The sequence below is a fragment of the Drosophila guanche genome, unplaced genomic scaffold (assembly GCF_900245975.1).
Source record: "Drosophila guanche unplaced genomic scaffold, DGUA_6, whole genome shotgun sequence".
NCBI classification, from domain to species: domain Eukaryota; kingdom Metazoa; phylum Arthropoda; class Insecta; order Diptera; family Drosophilidae; genus Drosophila; species Drosophila guanche.
This window is the reverse complement of record NW_022995749.1, coordinates 7,078,110-7,099,246: the sequence shown is the minus strand read 5'-3', so window position 1 is coordinate 7,099,246 and position 21,137 is coordinate 7,078,110. Positions and strand designations below refer to the sequence as shown.

At 43.7% G+C, this 21,137-nt stretch overlaps 1 protein-coding gene across 2 annotated transcripts; it reads left to right on the top strand.

Moving 5' to 3' along the window:
• The first annotated feature begins 308 nt into the window (after nt 1–308).
• On the top strand, nt 309–20,781 carry LOC117585530 (alpha-mannosidase 2x). 2 transcript variants are annotated; one of them, XM_034275047.1, is made up of 5 exons: nt 309–511; nt 16,562–17,046; nt 17,118–19,134; nt 19,196–19,739; nt 19,803–20,781. In XM_034275047.1, the coding sequence occupies exons 2-5, from the start codon at nt 16,615–16,617 to the stop codon at nt 20,578–20,580; spliced, it is 3,771 nt and encodes a 1,256-aa protein (XP_034130938.1). In that variant the 5' UTR covers nt 309–511; nt 16,562–16,614; the 3' UTR covers nt 20,581–20,781. The 2 variants fall into 2 exon arrangements, with proteins under 2 accessions (XP_034130938.1, XP_034130937.1); XM_034275046.1 differs by lacking the exon at nt 309–511 and having other exon boundaries at nt 16,460–17,046.
• Nucleotides 20,782–21,137: the final 356 nt, after the last annotated feature.

The window sequence follows — 21,137 nt, the reverse complement described above, 5'->3', positions numbered from 1 at the left end:
TTACAAGTTTTTAATATTGATTCTAATATTGAATATTGATTCGACCAGTAAAATATTATTTTTGAAAAATACCGACATTTTTCGGTATTTTTGTGTGGTATAATTTCATTACAAAGTACCCATTCACAATATGACACATTGTACATTCACAATATGACAAAATTGCGCGTTCACAATATGACAAAATTACGAGTTCACAATATATACAAAACCTTACACAAAGCACTTACAAAATAAATTAAAATAATAATATAAAATAAAAAATTTAAAATAATGTTAAATCAATGTTTAAAAAAACATATTAAAAAATTTTAAATAAATGTAACCTACGAGCCTTGAAAAACTAACAAAGAATACTAAACGCGCGTGTATTGGACTCTAAGTGCGGGGGTGCGTGAGTGTGTGTGTGCGTGTGTAAGGATTACGGGAAAGGAACCTGCAAGGTGCAAGTGTAGGTGTAAGCACCTGTATGTGTAGGAGCTATTAACAAGAATTTTGAAGATTACAAAAGGTAAGATAGTAAAATCCATAGTAACCTTTTTGAAAGATGAAAGAAATTGAACTTGTAAGAATCAATAGAAAACCAACCCCCGCTTCAGACAGCATCTGTGTTCATCTCTTGGTTAAAAACCGGATTCTGTGGTACTTTAAACGAATATTCTTTCACCGTCTGATCCAATATACTAAATAATCAAATAATTCAAGTAAAAGCGCACCTGAGTCTCTCCATCAAGCGTGCTTGTCGTCTATGTGCCTCTGAATTTGTATTCAATTTGTATTTGCCAAAAAATACAACAAAGAAAAACAGGCTAAAAGAGCAGACATGTCTGTCTCCCCCCACCACTCCCCCCACTCCTTTACAAATTGTTACAAAATTGCATCAGAGACCTCAAGGTGGAGAAAGAGAGAGAGGAGTCTAATTTATGCATCTCATCTTTATTTAGCCTCTGCTTGCGCTTACTTGATTTCCCATTCATTGAGAATCTTTTCATCTCCGTCTCACGAAAACCCGTTTCGTTTCTCTTGGCTCTCTTGTTGTTGTTGTTGCTGTAAATATGCCATGCAATTCTCTGTTCTCTGTTGTCTGCGTGTGTATGTGTGTGTGTTGTTGGTGTTGTATAATTCAACTTAAATTGATTTTTTTCGTTGTTTGTGTGTTTTTCGGTGTTTGTTTCACTCTTTCTTTTCTCTGTTCTGTGCTTTCTATTGAGTACACAATTTGCACACACATTGTTTTTGGGACAGTCCCCAGCCACCCCCCTTTACCTCTGACCCTCTCTAGATCTTCATCTCTGTTTAGTGGTGTGCTGTTTGCTCTTGAACCCAATTTCAATTTCTAATCTCGACTTAGTTGGGTCTCTTCTGTAGTTTTTGTTTACCAGTTAATTGTAAAGCACAAGGGTATATTTGTTACGAGGAGGCTTTTGGTATGGGAAGATAGTAGAAGTAGGTTTTCCCCGGGAACATTTTTTCTCTGAAATGGTCAAATCTCTCCTGTTGCAGAGCTATGAATGTTATCCCTTCTAGGTCTTGAGTGGGATAGTTTTAAATATAGCATTCACCACTCGATGTTCCCATTAAACCAATTTCTGCAGTGTACCACAAACAAATCTGATAACCGAATGTACCCATAGTCGGAAAATCGGCTACACCCCTCATTATGTTTAATTTTCGCACGCAATCAGTGTCCCTCCTTTAAATATATTGACAGTTGTAGAGAAGGGGTTAGGAAAAAGACAAAAAAGCTTATCAAACCAAGCTGGTTCAAATTGTCGCAACGAATTAAGTTAGTCAAAGATAAAGATCAGACTAGGCACGAACTTGTTGGAGACTCCTCCACAGAGGTCAAAATCAAAGACGAAGAAGAATGGGCTTGTAACTCAATTCCGTGCTGTTTAGGATTTGCAAATTTGCAGTTCCCAAACATTAAATATGCTAATCGTGTGTGCGAACACACACATTTGCAGCTGTTAAGCGGATTGGCATCCATCGAATCGAGGTCGTCCCCCCTATATTAGCATCGGAAGGCCATTAGGTGACATGGTAATGTTTTGGTAGGGTCAGCGGGGGAGAGGGAGTACATGCATACATAATCATAATCATCGATCGATCATCAAATAGAATGGGCTAAAACTCAATCCTGTAAATATGTATTTCCCCACAACACCACAAGCCCGGAAAGGCTGACTGCTGGTCAAGTGGCCAATGTAGTTGAAGGGCTTTTTGTCGTTTGAGCCCGAAACTTAGCTGGATCATTGACTTGTCAAGAGGATGGGGCTGCAAACCAGGATGGGTGTGGGTTGGCCATGATGACAGAACCGCAACAGTTACAGCAGCAATAACACTGCCACTTTCAGCCAACAGCTTCGGAAACAAAAACATAAAGTGCACCGCAACGAAACCAAAAAAAACCTATACAAATAGTTACAAGCTTTAAGGTTAAATACACTATAAGTTAGATTAACATATTTACAAAATAATGTAATGGGAATGGCTACTATAAATTAATTGAAGCACTTTTTTGTCCATGGATAATTTGAATAATATTTTGGATAGCTAAATTGGTAAATAAGCGAGCCGCATATGCCCTTACACAATGCAAATAAGATTGCCCAGGAATATAAAAACAACATACATGGCGTGTGCTTGACGAATCTGATTACTACTCGACTCGAGTTTCGCCTGTTAAGGGTTGATGCCTCCCAAAGGGTATACCAAATAGCAGAAACAGAAAACAGAGACTAAACGAAATGAAACGAGATTTCAATGCAGGAATTTCCATTACAAATGTTGCGGTTGTGATTGCTCTTGTTAGTTTGTCGGTGACGTTCCCTGGTTGGATGACTTTTGTCAACTACTGTTGGGAGTGGAGAAGAGCTGCACTGTGGGATATGGATGGGGAATGCCTGAGATTGCAGCCGGGACTCTGTGATTGCAACTATGACGGTGAAAGTGGGGGAAACCGGGTACTGGTACTACTGGAAACTCTCATCTGCTGGCAATTTGACAAACCCTGCACGCACTCAACTAGTGACTCTGCTGACTGGGTCTGCTGCCAGACAGAATTTTCCACCGTTACACGTTTATGCTGAGTGCAAAACTCAAATGTCGCTTTGGCTCTGGAGCGCTGCCAACTCGGACTGGGATGCAATTGACCTGCAAACGAAAAGTGGGGAAGGCAGCGGGAGGACGGAACGAACTGAAAACTCGTTCGAGTTGATTTGGCATCTTTGCATTCGTCTTGTGGTTCAATGACAGTCCGTCCATCCATCCATCCGTCCGGCTGTCTGTCCTGCCAGAGCACGAGTGCCCCCTACTGCCGCATTTCCGATTCTTGTTGATCTCTCCCGTCCCACGTCTGGCCTCATTCATTTGGCCAACAACAGATGCCTTTTGGCAGCCGGCAAATGCGAAAGGAACAGGCCCTTGTTCCGGATGTTCCCCTCAAATTAAGCTCAAATAAATGCACTCCATCCGATGTTGCGTTTCGCGGTCCGAATGAAATCCTAAAGGTGCGAGATTATAAAAACTTCTTTAAAAGCCTTTGAATACCAATTATTCTCACGCAGCATTTAGTTTATTTAACTCGATTTTTTTTTTAAATACATTTTTTTTTTAGAAAAAGTTGCGATATCTTTCATGGAATCATTCTTATTCCAAGCCCGAAAGGTACTTTGGCAATTTTGCTTCGAAACTCTTTATAATTTTTGCCTTCCTGTGTTAATGCCTTCACTTGCACTTGGATAGTCTGCGTCTTCCTCTCGTATAATCTTGCCCTCAAATCATCATCATCGTCTTCGTTTCGCCATTTGTCGGTCGGTTGTGGCAGTCGCCGTCGTCATCGTCGTCGTTTCATTTGCGTGGGCTTGAAGAACTTTTTTCAAGGGCCTGTGCCAATTCTCGAATGCTCTCTTTCCGTTTCTGTTTTGTTCTCATTTCTTTGCACTGCGCGCCCTTATGCTCCGCCCTGTGTCTGTTCATGTCTGCCTTTGTCTTCTACTATGCCTGCTCTGCTTCTACTCCGTTCTGTTCTCTTCTGTCCTCGTAGTCGTCGCTTCTTGAGGCAATCAATAAACAACGACCTTCCTCTTCCTCTACTTTTTTACGCTTTCGCATTTTGGCTCTCAAGTGAACTGCTAAAAGTTACTTTAAGTATTCTTTTTTATGCACCGGCCCAGTTCTTTTGTCTCTCCCCGTTTAGGAGAGCTTAGTCTCCACTTGGCACGGCGGCCCGCTCAGGGCCACTTGAGATGCAGCCAGAGAATAGTCAGTGCCCTGATCCCTATAGCCCACCATCCATCCGCCCTTCCACTTGTTCCCCTCCATTTCGTTGGTTCGTTGTAAGCTTTTCAATACCCTTTGCAGAGGGTACAGTGTAAAGTCTACAGTACACAATATTCCTCCATCCTTGCATTCTGGGCAGATTTGATAGGAACTGCGGGATTACGAGGGTATTAAATGCGTCGGCATTTCCTTTGGCCTTCGTTTCATGTTAATTGCTCCATGGAGGAGAGAAGGTAATCGCCTGAGAACACCAGAAAATGCATTAAGGTTTAGGCTTGGGTTAGGTTTAGTTGAACGCGACGCTCTCATGAATGTTGTCGCCACTTCTGGGCAGGATTCGGAGGCGCCAAGCCCGTCAGTTCGCAGATTAAGGCCATGGTAGAGATTTCCACGTGGTGGCTGAAACGAACCAAAAAAGTGGTTCATCAAAGGCCACCAACGTTCAAGAACTCTTCAACAGCTTATCATTTAGGATTCAAAAGGAAGGGATGAATATGTTCCACAAAGGAAAATGAGTAGCCAAGATGTCCAGATGTCGTGGAGCCTGTAGGCTGTCGTCTGGAGAATGCACAAATTAAAAATTACATAAGCGCATTCCATTCCAGAATGAAATACGAACTACAATTGTCATTCCTGTTCCTACAGTAGCTGCAATCCTCAGGAGCAATTCTCGTAGGAGCAGGAGAAGCAACAATAATTAATAATTGCAGCTGTCAACACTTGACAAAAACAACAACCAACAGCATTAAGCAATCTTTTGACAAACAAGGAACCCAACCGGAGAATCCCTGCCATGTCCCCCAAGCATTCACCGCCAACCAGATGTACTGCTGCTGCTGCAGCAGCAACAACAGCCATCTTAACAACAAAATAAGAGAAGAATAGCAGGAGAAGAGCAGCTTGAACAAACACCTTCGCATTCCAGGTCGTTCAATGGTGAAAGGAGAGTGGAGGGAGGGTGCATGGGGAGGGAGCCCAACGGTGACTACACGACGCTGACGTTGACGGCGCCGACAAAGCAAAGACAATGCCAAAAGCCAAAAGAATCAAAACAAAAGCAACGCAATATAACAGAACGCAGCAGCAGCCGCAGCAGCAACGATAGAAGAGAGCTAAGCCGACGACCCCCCACTTGTGGAAAAGAGTAAGGTACTGCCAAGGTCGATTTACGAGAAGGTAAGGCAGCGACAGTACTTTACACCCGCAGAGTGGGAGCTCCATTCCTGGCTCTTGACATACCTTGGGAGCCGAAATGAGGCGCTGCAATTGCCGGCTGTTACCCGAACGACCCAACGCCGACCCGATCCGATCCGAACGAGTGGGGCTGCCTTGGCTCCATGTCTGGCTTGCTTCAGTTGCGTTTCGTCGCTGACAGAGGGCGCTTCTTCTCTTTGGATACCGTTACCGTTAACTCCCCCACAAACGTTGCGTAGGTAGCGTCGGCAGCAAAGGACAACAACCAACGCGAGTGGAAAAATACAAAAAAAAAAAATATTAAAGCGCGAGTGGAATGGAGATGAATTTAAGTGAGAGAAGAGAGTAAACTATAAAGCAAATCAGTGTGAAAGGTTAACAATGGCATTGTCTCTCTAATTAAGAGTATCCTATGCCGAGGAGCCAATACAAAGGATTCACTCCTCAAAGGATTCATTCGAACAAAAATAGAACAGAAGAGAAGGTGGAAAACTTTTGTTTCCATCTCCATTCATTCGGTAAAAAAAAAGGAACAACTTTTACCTTTCGCCCGCTTTTGTGTGTGTGTATGTGTGTGTTGATTTATGTGTTTTTTCCTTGTTCCGCGCCAAGACCAAAGGACATTTTGTCTTCCTGATTTGTGTGTAAGTTCGTAATGTAACTTTATATAATATACTTGGAAATTACGAAGGGATTTCTTTGGTCTTTTGTTTATCATTCCATTGGGGAATACTAAAAGGTCTTCTCTATAGGAACTAAAAGATCCGAGATCCAACCGTTCTTTCATGTTATTAAGGGCTTCTTTAAAGTGAAGAATAAATATCACTATACTCTTATGAATGTTCATTTCTGAATGGTATTTTTGTCTTACTTAAGATTAGCATAATCTTTATTTCCATCACGTTACTTCACGACTAGAAAATAATCCTAGCAATCTACTCATAAAGTTTCCCTTTCAGTTTCGGCTTCCTCTTTGAATTTGCCACACGCCGCCGATCAGTCCAACCTCCTCTCTTACAGAGTCAGACTCGTATCGATTACCCCCGCCCCGATAATTGTATCTTTTTGGTGTTCGTGCAACTAAATTTAGTTTCTTGCAACGACCCCCAACAAAGAGAATAAACAGAGAGACAGCAGTCGAGGACCTACTCCCTGGGACTCCATGGAGTTATTCCATGGGGTTATTATTCATTTTCTTTAGTTTGTACTCAAATTTCACCCTGTTCTCCGCTCTCCTCCTTCATTCCATTCGCTTCACTTTCGGATGGCGTGCTGTCAATTTTTCCGGTGGCAGGTAGATATATATTTTTTTTGGTTGTTATGTCGCACACTTTATGGCCATGTCATGTCATCATGCAATCATATCGCTTTACCACAAATAATCATCCGATCACTCCTGACTCCTCTCTCCCCTCATGAGATCCCTCCAGAATAAACGCTTCAATTTCCAAGCGCTTCGCTTCACTCTGTCCCATTGTCTGTCACTAATGATGCGTGACAATGCGGCACCAAGTGGCCGCATGACTTGACCAAAACGAATGCGATATTTACCAATGGGTGGGTGGATGTTGTGCCTCCAGCGCGTTATTGGAGTAAGTGAAGCTCAGTTAGTTACAGTTGGGTTGGTGGCACCCTTTGGCCTGCCTAGATAAATAGTGCAGAACCAGCGCCGAGGTTGATCATTTGGTGTGTGTTTTATTAGCAGGTGGTCTGACCCATTCCAATGAAACACCAATTGTCATGTACGTATAAGTGCAAATCATATTAATATCTGGGATTGTCAGAGTGCAAGGGAAAAAGAATCTCAAACCCAATAGGGATCCCAAATTGATTACAGTTTCGAAATATTATTTTAAGTTATTCTTATATGATTGGGGAAATCTGCTTTCTTGACCACAAACCCTAAACAGTTTTTCCCTGATGATATTTCTCGAGTTCTTGTGCAGACAATCAAGTGGTTAAGACCTACTTCACAGTATCTGAGGGAGGGAAAAGCGCTGTCAGCAAACTGTTGGAGTCTGTTCCCACAATCCCCAGCCACACGCGTACTGTGTGTTGAGTATTGTGTGGTATAACCCATATATGGAAGTGCTATTGGTAACTGTAAACCTGTTACATATAGTACAGCAAATATGTATGTATGGGTATGCGTGAAGTATCTGTGTGGGGCTTTCCCACCATTTAACAGCATGAAATTGAAACGGAACGGAACATTTCATAATCAAAGCAATAAACGTTGCTATTGTTGGCATTGCTGCTGCCCCACCATGATCCCTCTATCTCTTTTCACCACAGTACGAGTAATTCTTTTGTCTTGGAGGAAAAACAAAAACCAGAATTCATTTTCATTTCATTTTCCTCTCTGCGTACAAAAGCAAAAGCAACAAAAACCATAAGAAAACACCAACAACCAATAGAAAACTCTTAGGAAAGCCCTTCCCTACCTCTCTCCTGGGACGATCTGAATGTAATAAGTCTCACGTTCCCCCCAGCCATAGCTGGAAAAAGCAAACAAGTCAAGGAAAGGCAATCTTTTATGATGCTTCGTCTTCTTGTGGCTTTGTGCTTTATCAGCATTTTCCAGCGTTTTTATAGCTTTCGGCATTAGGGTCTTCGCCAAAAGCCATGTCAATAAAGTAATATGATTAAAATGCACAAATAAAAGCTGCAAGTGACCGAATGAAGAAATATTTCAGCATTGCAGAATGAGGATTAAAATTAATGACATGTTAGAAATAAAACTCTATAAATAAGTCAAGAGACACCAGAGTCTTTGTTTGATAAAGGAAATAATTGCTGTTGAAATGAGGTTATTGCTCCAGGATCCAATGGGAGTGGATTTAAAAGAAAGTTATATATATATAGGCAAAAGGGCAACTCCATATTAACCATAACTTTCGATAAGTTTGCACTTTTCTGCACAACATTTGTTGCTAATTTTTGGAAACTTTTAAATTGATAAAGAAATATTTTAAATTGTTTTTCACATTGCAAATTGCATTTTAAGTCTCTGGAAAATGTAGACATGTCCAGAAAGCAACGAAATTGAAATTGTCATTATGTTTAGTGTGAATGAATTTAAAGGAAACTTCAGCAGATGAATTCGGAATAAACAATCTTTTGTCTTATCTCTACATCTTATTCGACATGCAGCGCATTGTTTTCATTCTTCAAATCCATCATTATCCCAATTCATCTTATATCCCTCCACCAAAATCCATAAAAATTTTCAATTTCAACTTTCAAAGCAAGTAAATTATTTACCGCAGGTAAAACTACTGACCTTGAATGCCAATCGAGTGGGTACACGGAAATGCGGAATTTAATTAGCGGAAAATCAATTGGACTTACCTAATTAGAGAAATAAATATACGAACAGACCCCATAGATAATTTGACTTATGTTTAAATGAATGGAGCGGAAGTACTTTCTGCGAGCCACTTGTAACTCTCTCTCTCTCTCTCTTTCTCTTTGTATCTTTCTTTCTCTGGATAATTCTTTGGGTCTGTTCTTTTTTATGGGTTACTGTTCCGCAAGCGATTGCAGATATTTATTAGCAAATGAGTTTGGATTGCTCAATCCATTCGATTGCTCATAAATGCTGAAACCGCTATAAAAGAAAGAAAAACGGTTACAATTTTATAGTTGAAAATAAGACTGGAGAATACACATTCAAAAAATACTCGTTTCTTTAAAAAATAAAGATCCTCCAACGCCAAAAGATTTTTTTTTCTCTCTCTTTATATTTACAATCTGTTTGTTTAAAGAATAAGTAAATTGTATAACTAATATTAAATTAACAGAAATAGCAGTTTCCTAATGAGCCCTGCTATTATATATAACATTTTTTCAGTTTGTTGGATTTATCTATCGGGGAGATCGAGAATGTGGTATCTTTACAGTCTTCTTACTGTTATTTCTGGTATTTCTTACTAGTTTTCTTTATTTCTTCTTTAATGGTTGGAATATTAAGATCTTTGTGGATATTTGCATTAGATATGTAAAACGAAGCATTGACAATGTGTCGCAAAGTTTTTGATTGGTAGCCAAAAGAATAAAAAAAAAAAATTAATAAAAATAAAAATAATATAATAAATAAATAATAAACTCAAGGACTCGAGTACATGTCATACTTAAAAACATGACATAACTTACATGTAAAATAAAAATCTGTTACGATTGTTACTGCGGGCTAGTAAAACAGACAAATTAGTTAAAGATAATTGCCGACTGGTACCGCTCTCCCAATCCCATGAGGTATCTATAAGATATATTGCATGTACATACATGCATATCTACAAACATAATTATCTTTACAGTTTGCTTATTGGTTTTTTTCCTGCTGACATTTAATCAACAGTTTGTGCAGCGGCGGCCCCCGCTGCCTTTATGGGCTGACTGTTTGTGCTTTTGGCCAAGTTTATGGGCATACGCTAGCTTTAATGTGCTGTTTTGGCTTGGCGTCGGTCGCCAGTCTTCCCCATATGCCACGAATGGCGTAGCCCTCGTACCGAACCGCTGCATAAGTGAGTAATTGTGAATCCGCCTCGAGAGTTCTGCTTGTCTAACGGCTTTTAGTTTTTCTCCCGTTCTCTATGGTGCGCCCCCACAGTATCTGGAAATCCCTCTTCATCTCTCACTCGCTCTCTCTCTCTCTCTCTCTCTCTCTCTCTGTTGTGATGATTCCTATCTCCCTCTGGTTCTCCTATTCTCTCTCACTCCTTTTGTCGCTCGCTTCGTTGGACTGCCATTGGCACATGGGTGGCGCTGGAGGGTAAACAGGAGGCAGAGGCGTAATGCAATTGGAGTATTTTTGCATTAGTATTTAAAAACACTTTTTTATTTAATACTCTTTGTGTTTTGGGTATCCAAAATTTAATTTGTTCGACCAGTTGATGAATGCTATTTTACTATTTCTAACAGGAATCACCTGAATCGAATGGTTAATATTAATTTGGTAATACGTATCGAAGTAGAAGAAAGTGTGGGTCACAGCCTGCAGAAATCTTTATAGTTTAGCCTAATTTGATGTATGTACATCAAACATCTACGCATACATATTTACACATGTAAATGAATCATTGCCATTCAAATAATGGATCTGCAAGAGTATCATTGAGTCGACTCTTGCACTGAGACTTTATTTCTTTGGTTTTGTTTTACTCAATTGTGGAAGGAAGTGGAAAAACTTTGTTTTTATGGCCTGTAAACAGAAAAAATTGCTGTAAATCAGTTGAACACATATTGTGCATGTAAGATGCCCCTGGTCTGAATAATAGATTAAAGTAAAGAAAGTTTAAGTTCTTGTGCATTTGCCTACAACTAGAAGTACTATTTAATCAATGTGCATAAAATGCTTACAATAAATGGGGTTTGTCAACCCAACGATTTTTCCATTTGTCTAGAAACGAATTAGAAGCCACTTAAAAACAATTATATAAATTATTTAAGGCACGTGATTTGTGACTGTTAAAAGTAGATTAGGAACTGGAGAAACTAACGTTTGTATATCTACACAGGCAAGGAAAGGCGTTAGTTATTTGCAAATGCAAATTATGACAAATTTTGAAAGAAAATCCATCAAAGAATGAAGCGGGCTTAGGCATGGTGTAAGCCAGATTATTAAATACACACATAAATATTTACACATGTTCATTTGAATGAATTTTGAATCCCTGAAAATAAAAACGTTATGCTGACATTTCTTTATATAATTTACCATATTTATCTTCCCGCTAAGATCTTGACAACTTCCTCTGACGATGCCCATTGAGAGCAGAGACTAGAGTATGCTTTTGGTCGCAGTTCTCCACCGCTCTTCTATGGCCATAATTCTTGGGCTTGTTGTCTATCATTATTTTTGTTGCTTCGCTGGCTATGCTAATGGCCTATAGACCTATAGATGGAATGGGGACCTCTCTTTGGCTAGAAAGCGATTTCAATTCTCTTTTTTGTGTGTCTCGTGCGATTATGCTTGGGCTATGCTATGGTATGGCCGATGGGCACATGCCAAGCCCACACGCTTCACTGACAGCAGCTTAACCACCGCATTACTCATGCTCATTTGCTCCGGAAAATTGCCTTAACTAGTTTGCTGCCTCTGTGGCCCCTCTGTTGTCTCTAGTTTGTTTAATTAAAAAAGCCTGAACTCTCTGAAGTTCCGGGACCCTTGCCCTTGTTGGCCCCTCGTTCTTCGTAACACTTCCCAGAGCCTTCCCTTCCTGCTCTGACACCAGCAAAAGAAGGCAGCACATTGAACCGCAGTGGCACTCCTGCCACTGGCACTGCCACTCCCAATGCCTCCAACCCCTAAAGTCAGAGTTGAAAGTTCTGCACTTTTTTATTTGGATCTTTTTTGAGAGGCATTCTATTTTGTGTGCTTGCCGCTAGACCTTCTTGCACACAATTTCTTTTTTACCGTTGTACAATATTTTCACGGGGGCTTGGCGTTGGAAAAGGTGGAGAACTGTCCGATCAAGTTGTTCGAAAAACAGCGAAATTCCTTCTCAAAAATAAATTTCATTCCAGAAATGTTAATTTAAATAGAATGCAAAGTTCCATTAGTATTCACTTGAAAAGCGTCGGTGGAAAACCCTTCGTGTAAGCCCAAAACTCTTATTTTTTGTGGAGTTTTTCTGTTCTCTGTTTGCCGCCAAGAAAAACCGTTTTTTAACCGTTTTAAGCTTGAGTTTTGGGAAACGGAAAAACGGAAGAGGTAAAGGGGTTGCCAGCAGCAGCAGGACTTTCCTTTCCTTCCCTTTCTTCTCGTTTTTTTTTCGTTTCCTTCTGCTGTAGGTGCAGCTGCAATTTCCGTGCCGTTTATGCAAAACTCCCGAGTATTGTTCTTGGACTGAAATTATGTTCACACTTTTGCCTTCGGCTTGCTGTTACTTTGTTGGCTTTTCATTTTAGCAGTTTTCGAGTTTCCCGAATGACTTTCAATTAACTTTTTAAATGGGAAAGTTTTAATGAAGAAAAACTCCGGATTTAAGGCACATTTATTTTCGTTCCCCGGTTTCTATTCCCATTTCAAGGAAACTAAAGTTTAAATCAAATTGAAAAAGTACTATAAAACATAATTATACTTCTCTTTGGATACCGAAGTTCATATCTCCCATGCTCTCAAACAAACAACCGACAACAAAAGTCAAACACAAAAAGTTTACAATTGATTCGGAGAGTGCTTTCCGATCCGTAAACTTTTCCATACACAAAACTACGATTTTTGGTTGGGTTTTGCTTGCGTCAAAGTAAAAACAACAATTCCAATCAATGCAGGAACAGGAATACAACGAAAAGTGTATGAAATTTACTGTGTTAGGTCTTTATAGCCACGAAGCACCCTCTACTGAAGAGTTCTATTTAATCTTTTTGATCAGGGTTGATCGAAATTGTTCTCACCTCCTTTAATCCAGGAGATCCATTGATTACTTTTATTCTAAAGCAATACAATACAAACTGCTTAGCTACTCTGTGAAAGACGCCCACAGAATAATAATAGGGTCGGGGTTGTACGTGTACTGCTGGGTAGCAAAATGATCCATTTGCATTGAGAACACTCACATGAGCGCTTCAAGTTGCAACTTCCAAGCGAGAGGCCAAAGGAGCCGACCGGAGGGTAAACGTGCTTCAAAGCCAGAGAAGGACATGACTGATGCAGAGCGGGGGGTGAAAGGAGCTTGGCAAGAGCACAGTCCTGAAGGGTGCTGTGGGGTACGGGGGAGTTCCCGACATCAGCAGAATCAACTTTTTGAGTTGGGTTTTTTTTTTTTGCTGATGTGTAGAGGGAATGAAAGAGCACGCCACGCACACATCTCCAGAATGGGAGGAAAAAGACCAAAAAATCATTTGTTGAGTGGAAATTATATTGCGCAAGTAGGGGCAGAGCAAGAGGGAACCTGTCAAAAGAAAAACCAAACCAAACCAGAAAAACAGAAAATGGGTTATTCTAGGACCCACCCAGCCGACTACGACGACGTGTTGACTTCCAAATGAAGAAGGTTGTCATCCAAAGAGTAGGAAAAGAAAGGAGGGACGGGAGAGAACCGAACAGGACGGTTGACAGAGTGCAATTTGCAATGGAATCAAATTTGCCAGAACAGAACAGAACAGAACAGACGAGAAAAGTTTTCCACACAATCTGCCATCTCACAGGGACGTTGACAGGGACGGAACCAATCTTCCTGTCATCTTTTTTCTTGAACAAGTTGATATCATTGGATTGGGTGAAGTGGGTGTTTGATAGGGGTCAAGGCCGATGTCTGACGATGCTGGCTTCCTGCTTCCTTTTCCAGGAAGTTATTATGGAAGCAAAGGAAGGATGTGCAAATGTGGCGCTAATTGAAATAATTGAGGGGAATGAATGGTTTACTGTGAAAGTGCTGCGTCAGAGCAGTATCAAAGGCTGTATTTCTCACCCATGTGCCTTACCACTTACCCCCTCTAAATCCTCCATCGTTTTCAGTGGTTTCTCCTACCCTTCCTTCTGCTTCGTTGTGTGGTGTTCCGTTAACATTTGTGATTTCTTCTAACCATTTTCTTTCCTTTGAGTGGCTTTCGCTTTCCCCCTTGATCTGCTCTCCTTTCGGTGGTTTCCCCCTATCTATCTAAAAGGCCTCTGGCTAAAGCATTAGTTTCTCACTCTTTGGTTTCTCTAATGCGCTTTAAAGAGGGATTAATGGGACTCTTGTGAAAATTACCAAATGAGTGGGTCTCAAAGGGGGGGGGCGTAAATGAAAGGCAACCGCCAGAGGAGTAGAATTGAGCATGGGAAAATGCTTTTCTTTTGCTGTGACAGGTGGTGGGACATCGCTTGGGTTTTTCCTGTTGATTAGTATACCAGAAGAAGGCTCCACCCGTTCCCGCTTCTCAAACCATCCACCTTCTAGTACCTAAAGCTCTTCCCTTGACCAAATTGAAACATTTGAATGGAGCAGACACAGGTCAAATGTTTTTTTTTAAATTGTAATAAAACTTAATTTAATATTTCAGCAGTGTGGCCACGAGTAGGTGGCACCGAAAAAGGGGTAAATGTAGCAGGGGGACGTAAATGATTCGGTGCAGGGGCAGAGTGGCTTTCAAGCGCTGAAACAGATGAAAGATAATGCCTTTTCTGCGTGTTAAACAGAAATAAAAAACATAAATTATGGCAAACACAAAAACAAAAGTAAATAAATAAATCATGGGTACGGGGAGGGCATTGTTCAATTGTTTTGCATTGTAGTTTTCAGGAGGAGGTAGACAGGCCTGCCATACATGAACTGAACTGTGCATCGTTTATGAACATTAAAACACTCAAATGTACCTACATACATTTGTACATTTATGTACATTTCTCACTGTCTGCTTCGATATATCTGGCATATTTGGCATACCTTTCTTCAATTAATTGATGTAACTTAAAAAGTTTCTCTCTTTTGAAGTTATCTGGCATAAATATTAGTGCACAGATTATTAAGCTAAGAAAAGTAAGCTTAAAATATATCTAAATAGTTGCAAGATGTTCACAATCTGTTTAATCAAATCAAGACATATTTAAGGGTATCTTCAACTTCGTTTTACTGGATCCGTTTACTTACTGCTTTCGCTCCTTTTTTGTGGAACTACTTAAACAAATTTGTGTGCGTTGGCTTGTTGGCTATTAATTTATTTTCCTGACATAAATGCAGTTGGGGAAATTGGAGGGAAAACAGTGGAACAGTGGCAAACGGGTGCATGTGTGCAACATGGGTGCGGGGGAGGTGCAGAGTTTGGTGTGCTCAGAACTTCAGGCCAAAAGTTTGTGGGGGAAAAACTATGAATTAATTTCATCATTGCAAAAAGTTCTGTTCTGCCAACATGTGAAGAGTTTTTGATTGAGTTTTCTGTTTGCACAAACTGTTCTTGCGTTCGTTAGCTGCCTGCTCTTTCTGTTTGCGGAACCAGATCTACCCCCACTACAGCACCATCCCCTTCCCATGGATCAAGTGCATCATATGAATTAGTTACCGTATGTGCAATATGAATGTTTCTATGTGCGGAGGTTACGGAAGTTCAAACTTTGACTTTAGCCACACGAACATTTGCAGCACATAATCGTTTGTTGTTATTTGAAATGGGATCTCAGAGGGCTTACTAATTTTGCAGAGAGAAATTGGAGCACTAGAGCAGTAAGATAGAGCACTTTTCAGGGCACCTGAAGCCTCTGAATGCCTTTAAATTAATTCGAAACAATGAGGAGCACTTACATAGAGCTCCTTATGCTTCTGTTTGCACTTCATTGTTCATTGTAGATGGATATTAAATATGAATATTGATAACAGCAGCAGTCTTATTGGACGCTTCTACTACATTTAGCTTCCTTTAAACAATGTTCCTATTCCATCAAATCAATAAACTAAACCTAATAATTATGGAATTCCCTTGAATATATTCGAATAAATTTCCCCATTTTCCGTGTCGATGTGCAAATTAAAGCTGAACACCTCGCCCGCAGTGTTTGGCTTATCCTGCAGCCAGCGCCAGCACGAATGTGCCACAAGCATTTTACACGTCCCTCAAGCAAGTGCCCCCATACCCGCCATACCACCATCAGTATCCTGGGGCCTTAATTAAATTCCCCACAAACCCCGCATTCCCTTCCCCTTCTCTTCGCCATGAAAAATGCAAAACTCTCGAGGCATGTGTGTTACGGGAACAGCAGACAGAGGCAGAAATAGCTGGAACTAGAGCGAGTACTAGGAGCTGGGATAAACGGAGAGGAGTTGTGTTTTATTCACCAAGTTGAAACTGAAGATTATCTTTAAGATATTGGGCATACACATTTATTTATGTTTGTTTGTATTTGGATCTCTTTGGAGGCATTCCTTGGAACGATTAAGCCTCCAAAAAGCTCCAATAAACTGATCATTTATTACTGTGATTAAAACTTACATAAATATTATGTAAATATTTGTTTTAAATTTATGGATATCCTTGTCACTGAATACTTTTATTTAATACAATTCACACATGACGAAATTTAACGTACATTTTTCTGAAAAGCATAAAAATTACACGAGGCTGTCGATGGATCTCAAGACTTTTCCACTTGACAAATTTTCAGATGTAGAAAAGATTTCGGGCGAGGAAGAAGTGCAGCCCTGTCCACTATCCAGGATGTCGTTCAAGCTGTTCCGACGCGGCTCCGCTCGATGCATTGGTCTGCTGTCGGCCTTCGTGACGATCCTGCTCTGCCTCTACTACATCTCCATTGGCCAGCCCAATCCGACGCCCAGCTCCGAGGCGGGTTCCCCCACAGCGGCGGGACTACAACGTGGACTGGGACCAGCGGCAGGCATCACAGGATTCAGTGTGCAGCAGCAGCAGCAGCAGCTTAAGAAGATTCATGCAGCGGCCATCGTCTCGAACCAGAAGAGATCCTCCGAGCAGAGGGCGGAGGAGGTAACAGTAGAAGAACAGGAGGCAGTAGAGCCCGACGACATAAATGTGGAATATGCCAGGAGCAGCTGGGGCGACAAGTGCTACGTCCTGCTCCAGAGTGACACAAACATAACGTCCAACGAGGAGCACAGCAGATTCGACTTTCAGGTAAGTTGTGAAGCGAATCTCCAGGCCGATTTGGAAATAGATTCTAAGGTCAAATATCATCTGTTTTGCAGCCCGAATGGATGCGATCGAAGGAGTACTGGGATCGTGGCTTTGAGGAGCGTTTCGATGCACAGAAGAAGGAGAAGCAGCGTCCCCCGCTGAAGATCATCGTGGTGCCACACTCGCACAACGATCCAGGCTGGCTGAAGACTTTCACCAACTACTTCCAGTCGGACTCGCGGCAGATCCTCAACCTGCTGGTGACCAAGATGCAGGAGTACAAGGACATGACGTTCATCTGGTCCGAGATCTCGTTTCTGCAGCTGTGGTGGGACCAGGCTCATCCCACCAAGCAGCGTGCGCTGCGGCGTCTCGTGGACTCTGGCCGCATCGAGATCACCACCGGCGGCTGGGTGATGACGGACGAGGCGAATGTCCACATCTATCCGATGCTCGACCAGCTGATCGAGGGCCACCAGTGGCTGAAGAACAATCTGAACGTGACGCCCAAGGTGGGCTGGTCCATCGATCCCTTTGGCCACGGCAGCACCGTGCCCTACCTGCTGTCCGGCGCGAACTTCGAGGGTGCCATCATCCAAAGGATTCACTACGCGTGGAAGCAATGGTTCGCCCGCCAGCAGATGGGCGACTTTGTGTGGACGCCCTACTGGCGGACAAAGGGAGCGGCAGGAGCAGAGGGGCCAGCAGGCAGCTTGCTCACCCACAACATGCCCTTTGACATCTACTCGATCAAGGGCTCGTGCGGGCCGCATCCGTTCATCTGCCTGAACTTTGACTTCCGCAAGATCCCCGGCGAGTACACCGAGTACTCGGTGAAGGCGCAGTTCATCACCGACGACAATGTGGAGGAGAAGGCGCAGCTGCTGCTGGAGCAGTACGCGCGCACCGCCTCGCTCTTTCCGCACAACGTGGCCCTCATACCGGTGGGCGATGACTTCCGCTACAACAAGGAGCGCGAGGTGGACCAGCAGTACCAGAACTACAAGAAGCTCATAGACCACATCATGGCCAACAGGCGGCTGTACAACACGGACATCAAGTTCGGAACGCCCAGCGACTACTTTGCGGCCATCAGGGAGCGCATGAAGGGCCGCAGTCCCGGCTTCCCCAGCTTCAAGGGCGACTTCTTCGTGTACTCGGACATCTTCTCGGAGGGAAGGCCTGCCTACTGGTCGGGCTACTTCACCACGCGACCCTTCTACAAGCTGCTTAGCTCCGAGCTGGAGCACAATCTGCGCGCCGCCGAGATACTCTTTACGCTGGCGTACAACACGGCACGCCAGGCGCAGCGGGAGAACGCCATCAAGATTGACGAGAAGAACTACGAGCAGATCATCCATGCGCGACGCAATTTGGGACTGTTCCAGCACCACGACGCCATCACGGGCACCTCGAAGGCGGCCGTGATGCGCGACTATGCCATGCGGCTGTTCGAGAGCATCCAGAACATGGTCAAGATGCAGGAGTCGTGCATTGAGCAGCTGCTGCAGCGGGGCCAGCCCCGCCACCATGGCTTCCTCATCAGCGAATTCGAGCGGGACAACTTCAACAAGCTGCCGCGCAAGATGCCCATTCAGATGGTCAGCGGCGATGACTCCACGACCCCCGCAGCGGCAGGAGGAGGAGGATTAGGAGGATCATCCATTGGCAGCTTTGTTCTGTACAACTCACTGGCGCAGAAGCGCATCGAAATCGTGACACTGCGGGTCGAGCATCCGAATGTGAAGATCCTCAACCATGAGGGCGTTGAACTGAAGCACATCCAGATCAATCCCGTGTGGAACATCACGGACACGTACGACCTGGTGCTCGGCACGACCACCACGGGCACCATCGGACGCATACGCACGAGCACGCGCCAGTACGAGGTGATGTTCGTGGCCGAGCTGGAGGCCCTGTCCCTCAGCACGTACCGCGTCCAGGTGGATGAGGCCAGCTACAGGCGGAACATTGCCACCATATACTGCGATGATTGCCACGAGGCGTCTGCAACAGCGAGCACCGCCACTCCTGCTGGAGCCAGTGGCGCCACAGTGACCGATTTTGAGGTGCGGTCCAAGCCAGCGGGTGAGTAAATCAAATCACATTCAAATATCAATTTATTAACAACATTTTTTGCTGCTTTCAGGCGACATTCAGCTGGAGAATCCCCATATGCGTCTGCTGTTCGATGAGAAGAGCGGCTTCCTGAAGACAGTCACGCGAAAGAACCAGCGGAAGGAGCTGATGAAGCCGATGCAGTGCAACATCAAGTTTGCCGCCTACCGCAGCGCACAGTTCCACTCGGGGGCGTACCTCTTCAAGACGGATCCCGAGCAGAGTGAAGCCGAGAAGGATGTGCTGGAGGGCTACACCGATGTGCGCATCATCATCACCTCCGGGCCGATTGCCAGCGATGTGACTGTGATATACGGCCCCTTCCTCGCCCACACCGTGCGCATCTTCAACACGCGAACGCATCTGGATGCTGCCATCTATGTGGAGAATGACATTGACTTTGAGCCGCCGCCCAAGAATCGCGAAACGGAGCTATTCATGCGCCTCATCACGAACATAGACAACATTGCGGGGGCGCCAATGCAGAGGGATCCGCTTAAGGAGCCCACAGACACGGGCACCATGCCAGAGCTGCCTGTGTTCTACAGTGATCAAAATGGTTTCCAGTACCACGAGTGAGTAAAGAACAACAAAGAACCTTCCCCTATGGTCTGAACCGCTCTCTACTCCTTTTTTAGACGCATTAAAGTGCCAGCCATTGGCATCGAGGGCAACTACTTCCCCATAACTTCGGGCGCGTTCATACAGGACTCGCGGCTGCGCCTCACTCTGCTTACCACCCATGCCCAGGGAGCGGCCAGCTACGAGCCGGGACAACTGGAGGTGATGCTCGATCGGCGAACCCTCTACGACGACTACAGGGGCATGGGCGAGGGCGTGGTCGATAGTCATTTAACGCGCCACAAGTTCTGGCTGCTGGTGGAGGATATGCCGCGTGGCCAGCACGCTGCCAAGCCGCCCGGATACCAGGTGCCCAGCAGGCAGGGACAGATGCTGGCCAACGCGCTCCGATACCCGCCGAATCTGTACTTCCTGAGCAGCGTTGAGCAGCCGCTGGCGGGTCTGCAGGCCCAGGTGCGGCTGCTGCCCAAGGGGGCACTGCCCTGCGACGTGCACCTGACCACCCTGCGCACCCTCTCCGACCCGGAGCTGCAGCTGTTTCCGTCCGCCTCAGCGCTGATGGTACTCCATCGGCAAGGCTTCGACTGCAGCGTGAGTGCCGTGGGTGGCAGGGAGCTGGGTCTGGACAGCATCTGTCCGCTCTCGAACGGAGGACTCGGCTCCGTGCAGCTGGGCAAACTCAGTCTGCACACCATCGAGGCCACCAGCCTGACGGGGCTGGAGCAGGCGAAGGAGAAGGCCCAGGAGAACTTCCGCATACGCTCTCTGGCGGAAGTGAGTCTGCAGCCAATGGAGCTGCGAACCTTCAACCTCACCTTCAGCGACAGATCGTGAATCTCATCCCTTAATCTAAATCTAAATCTAAATCTCTTTATCGTGTATTTTATTTATTTAGTGTATTGTATTGAGTTGTGTTGTGGCCCCAGAAAATCGTAGTTGTAAGCGTAAAGTAAGACGATAACTCTCAGCTTTATTTAGTTCTCTCTCTCTCTCTGAAGCAGTTTTTGAAAGTACAAAGCACATAGTACATGTAAACCAACTCTCTGATCCAACTCTCGACTGCTCAGCGCAATGCATTCCGTTTTAGCCAATTTGCCACCCATTCTCTCGCTCTCTCTCTCTCTCTACCGTAGATTCCAGGCACACGCTTTTTAGTGCAATAATCTTTGACTAAAGACAGACTAGGCTAGACTAAGGACTAGCTCGATGATAGCCAAGAAATATTTAGATGCAAATATACCTTTATTATACATATTTATGCGTGTAGCCAGCAAGTTAGATCAATTTTGAATTCGCTTTCGTTTGCCTTCGCATCGATTTTTTTAGACTGATTACTGACTAAAACCAAAACGAATGCAAATATATGTATTACGAGCATAACTACTATCCTC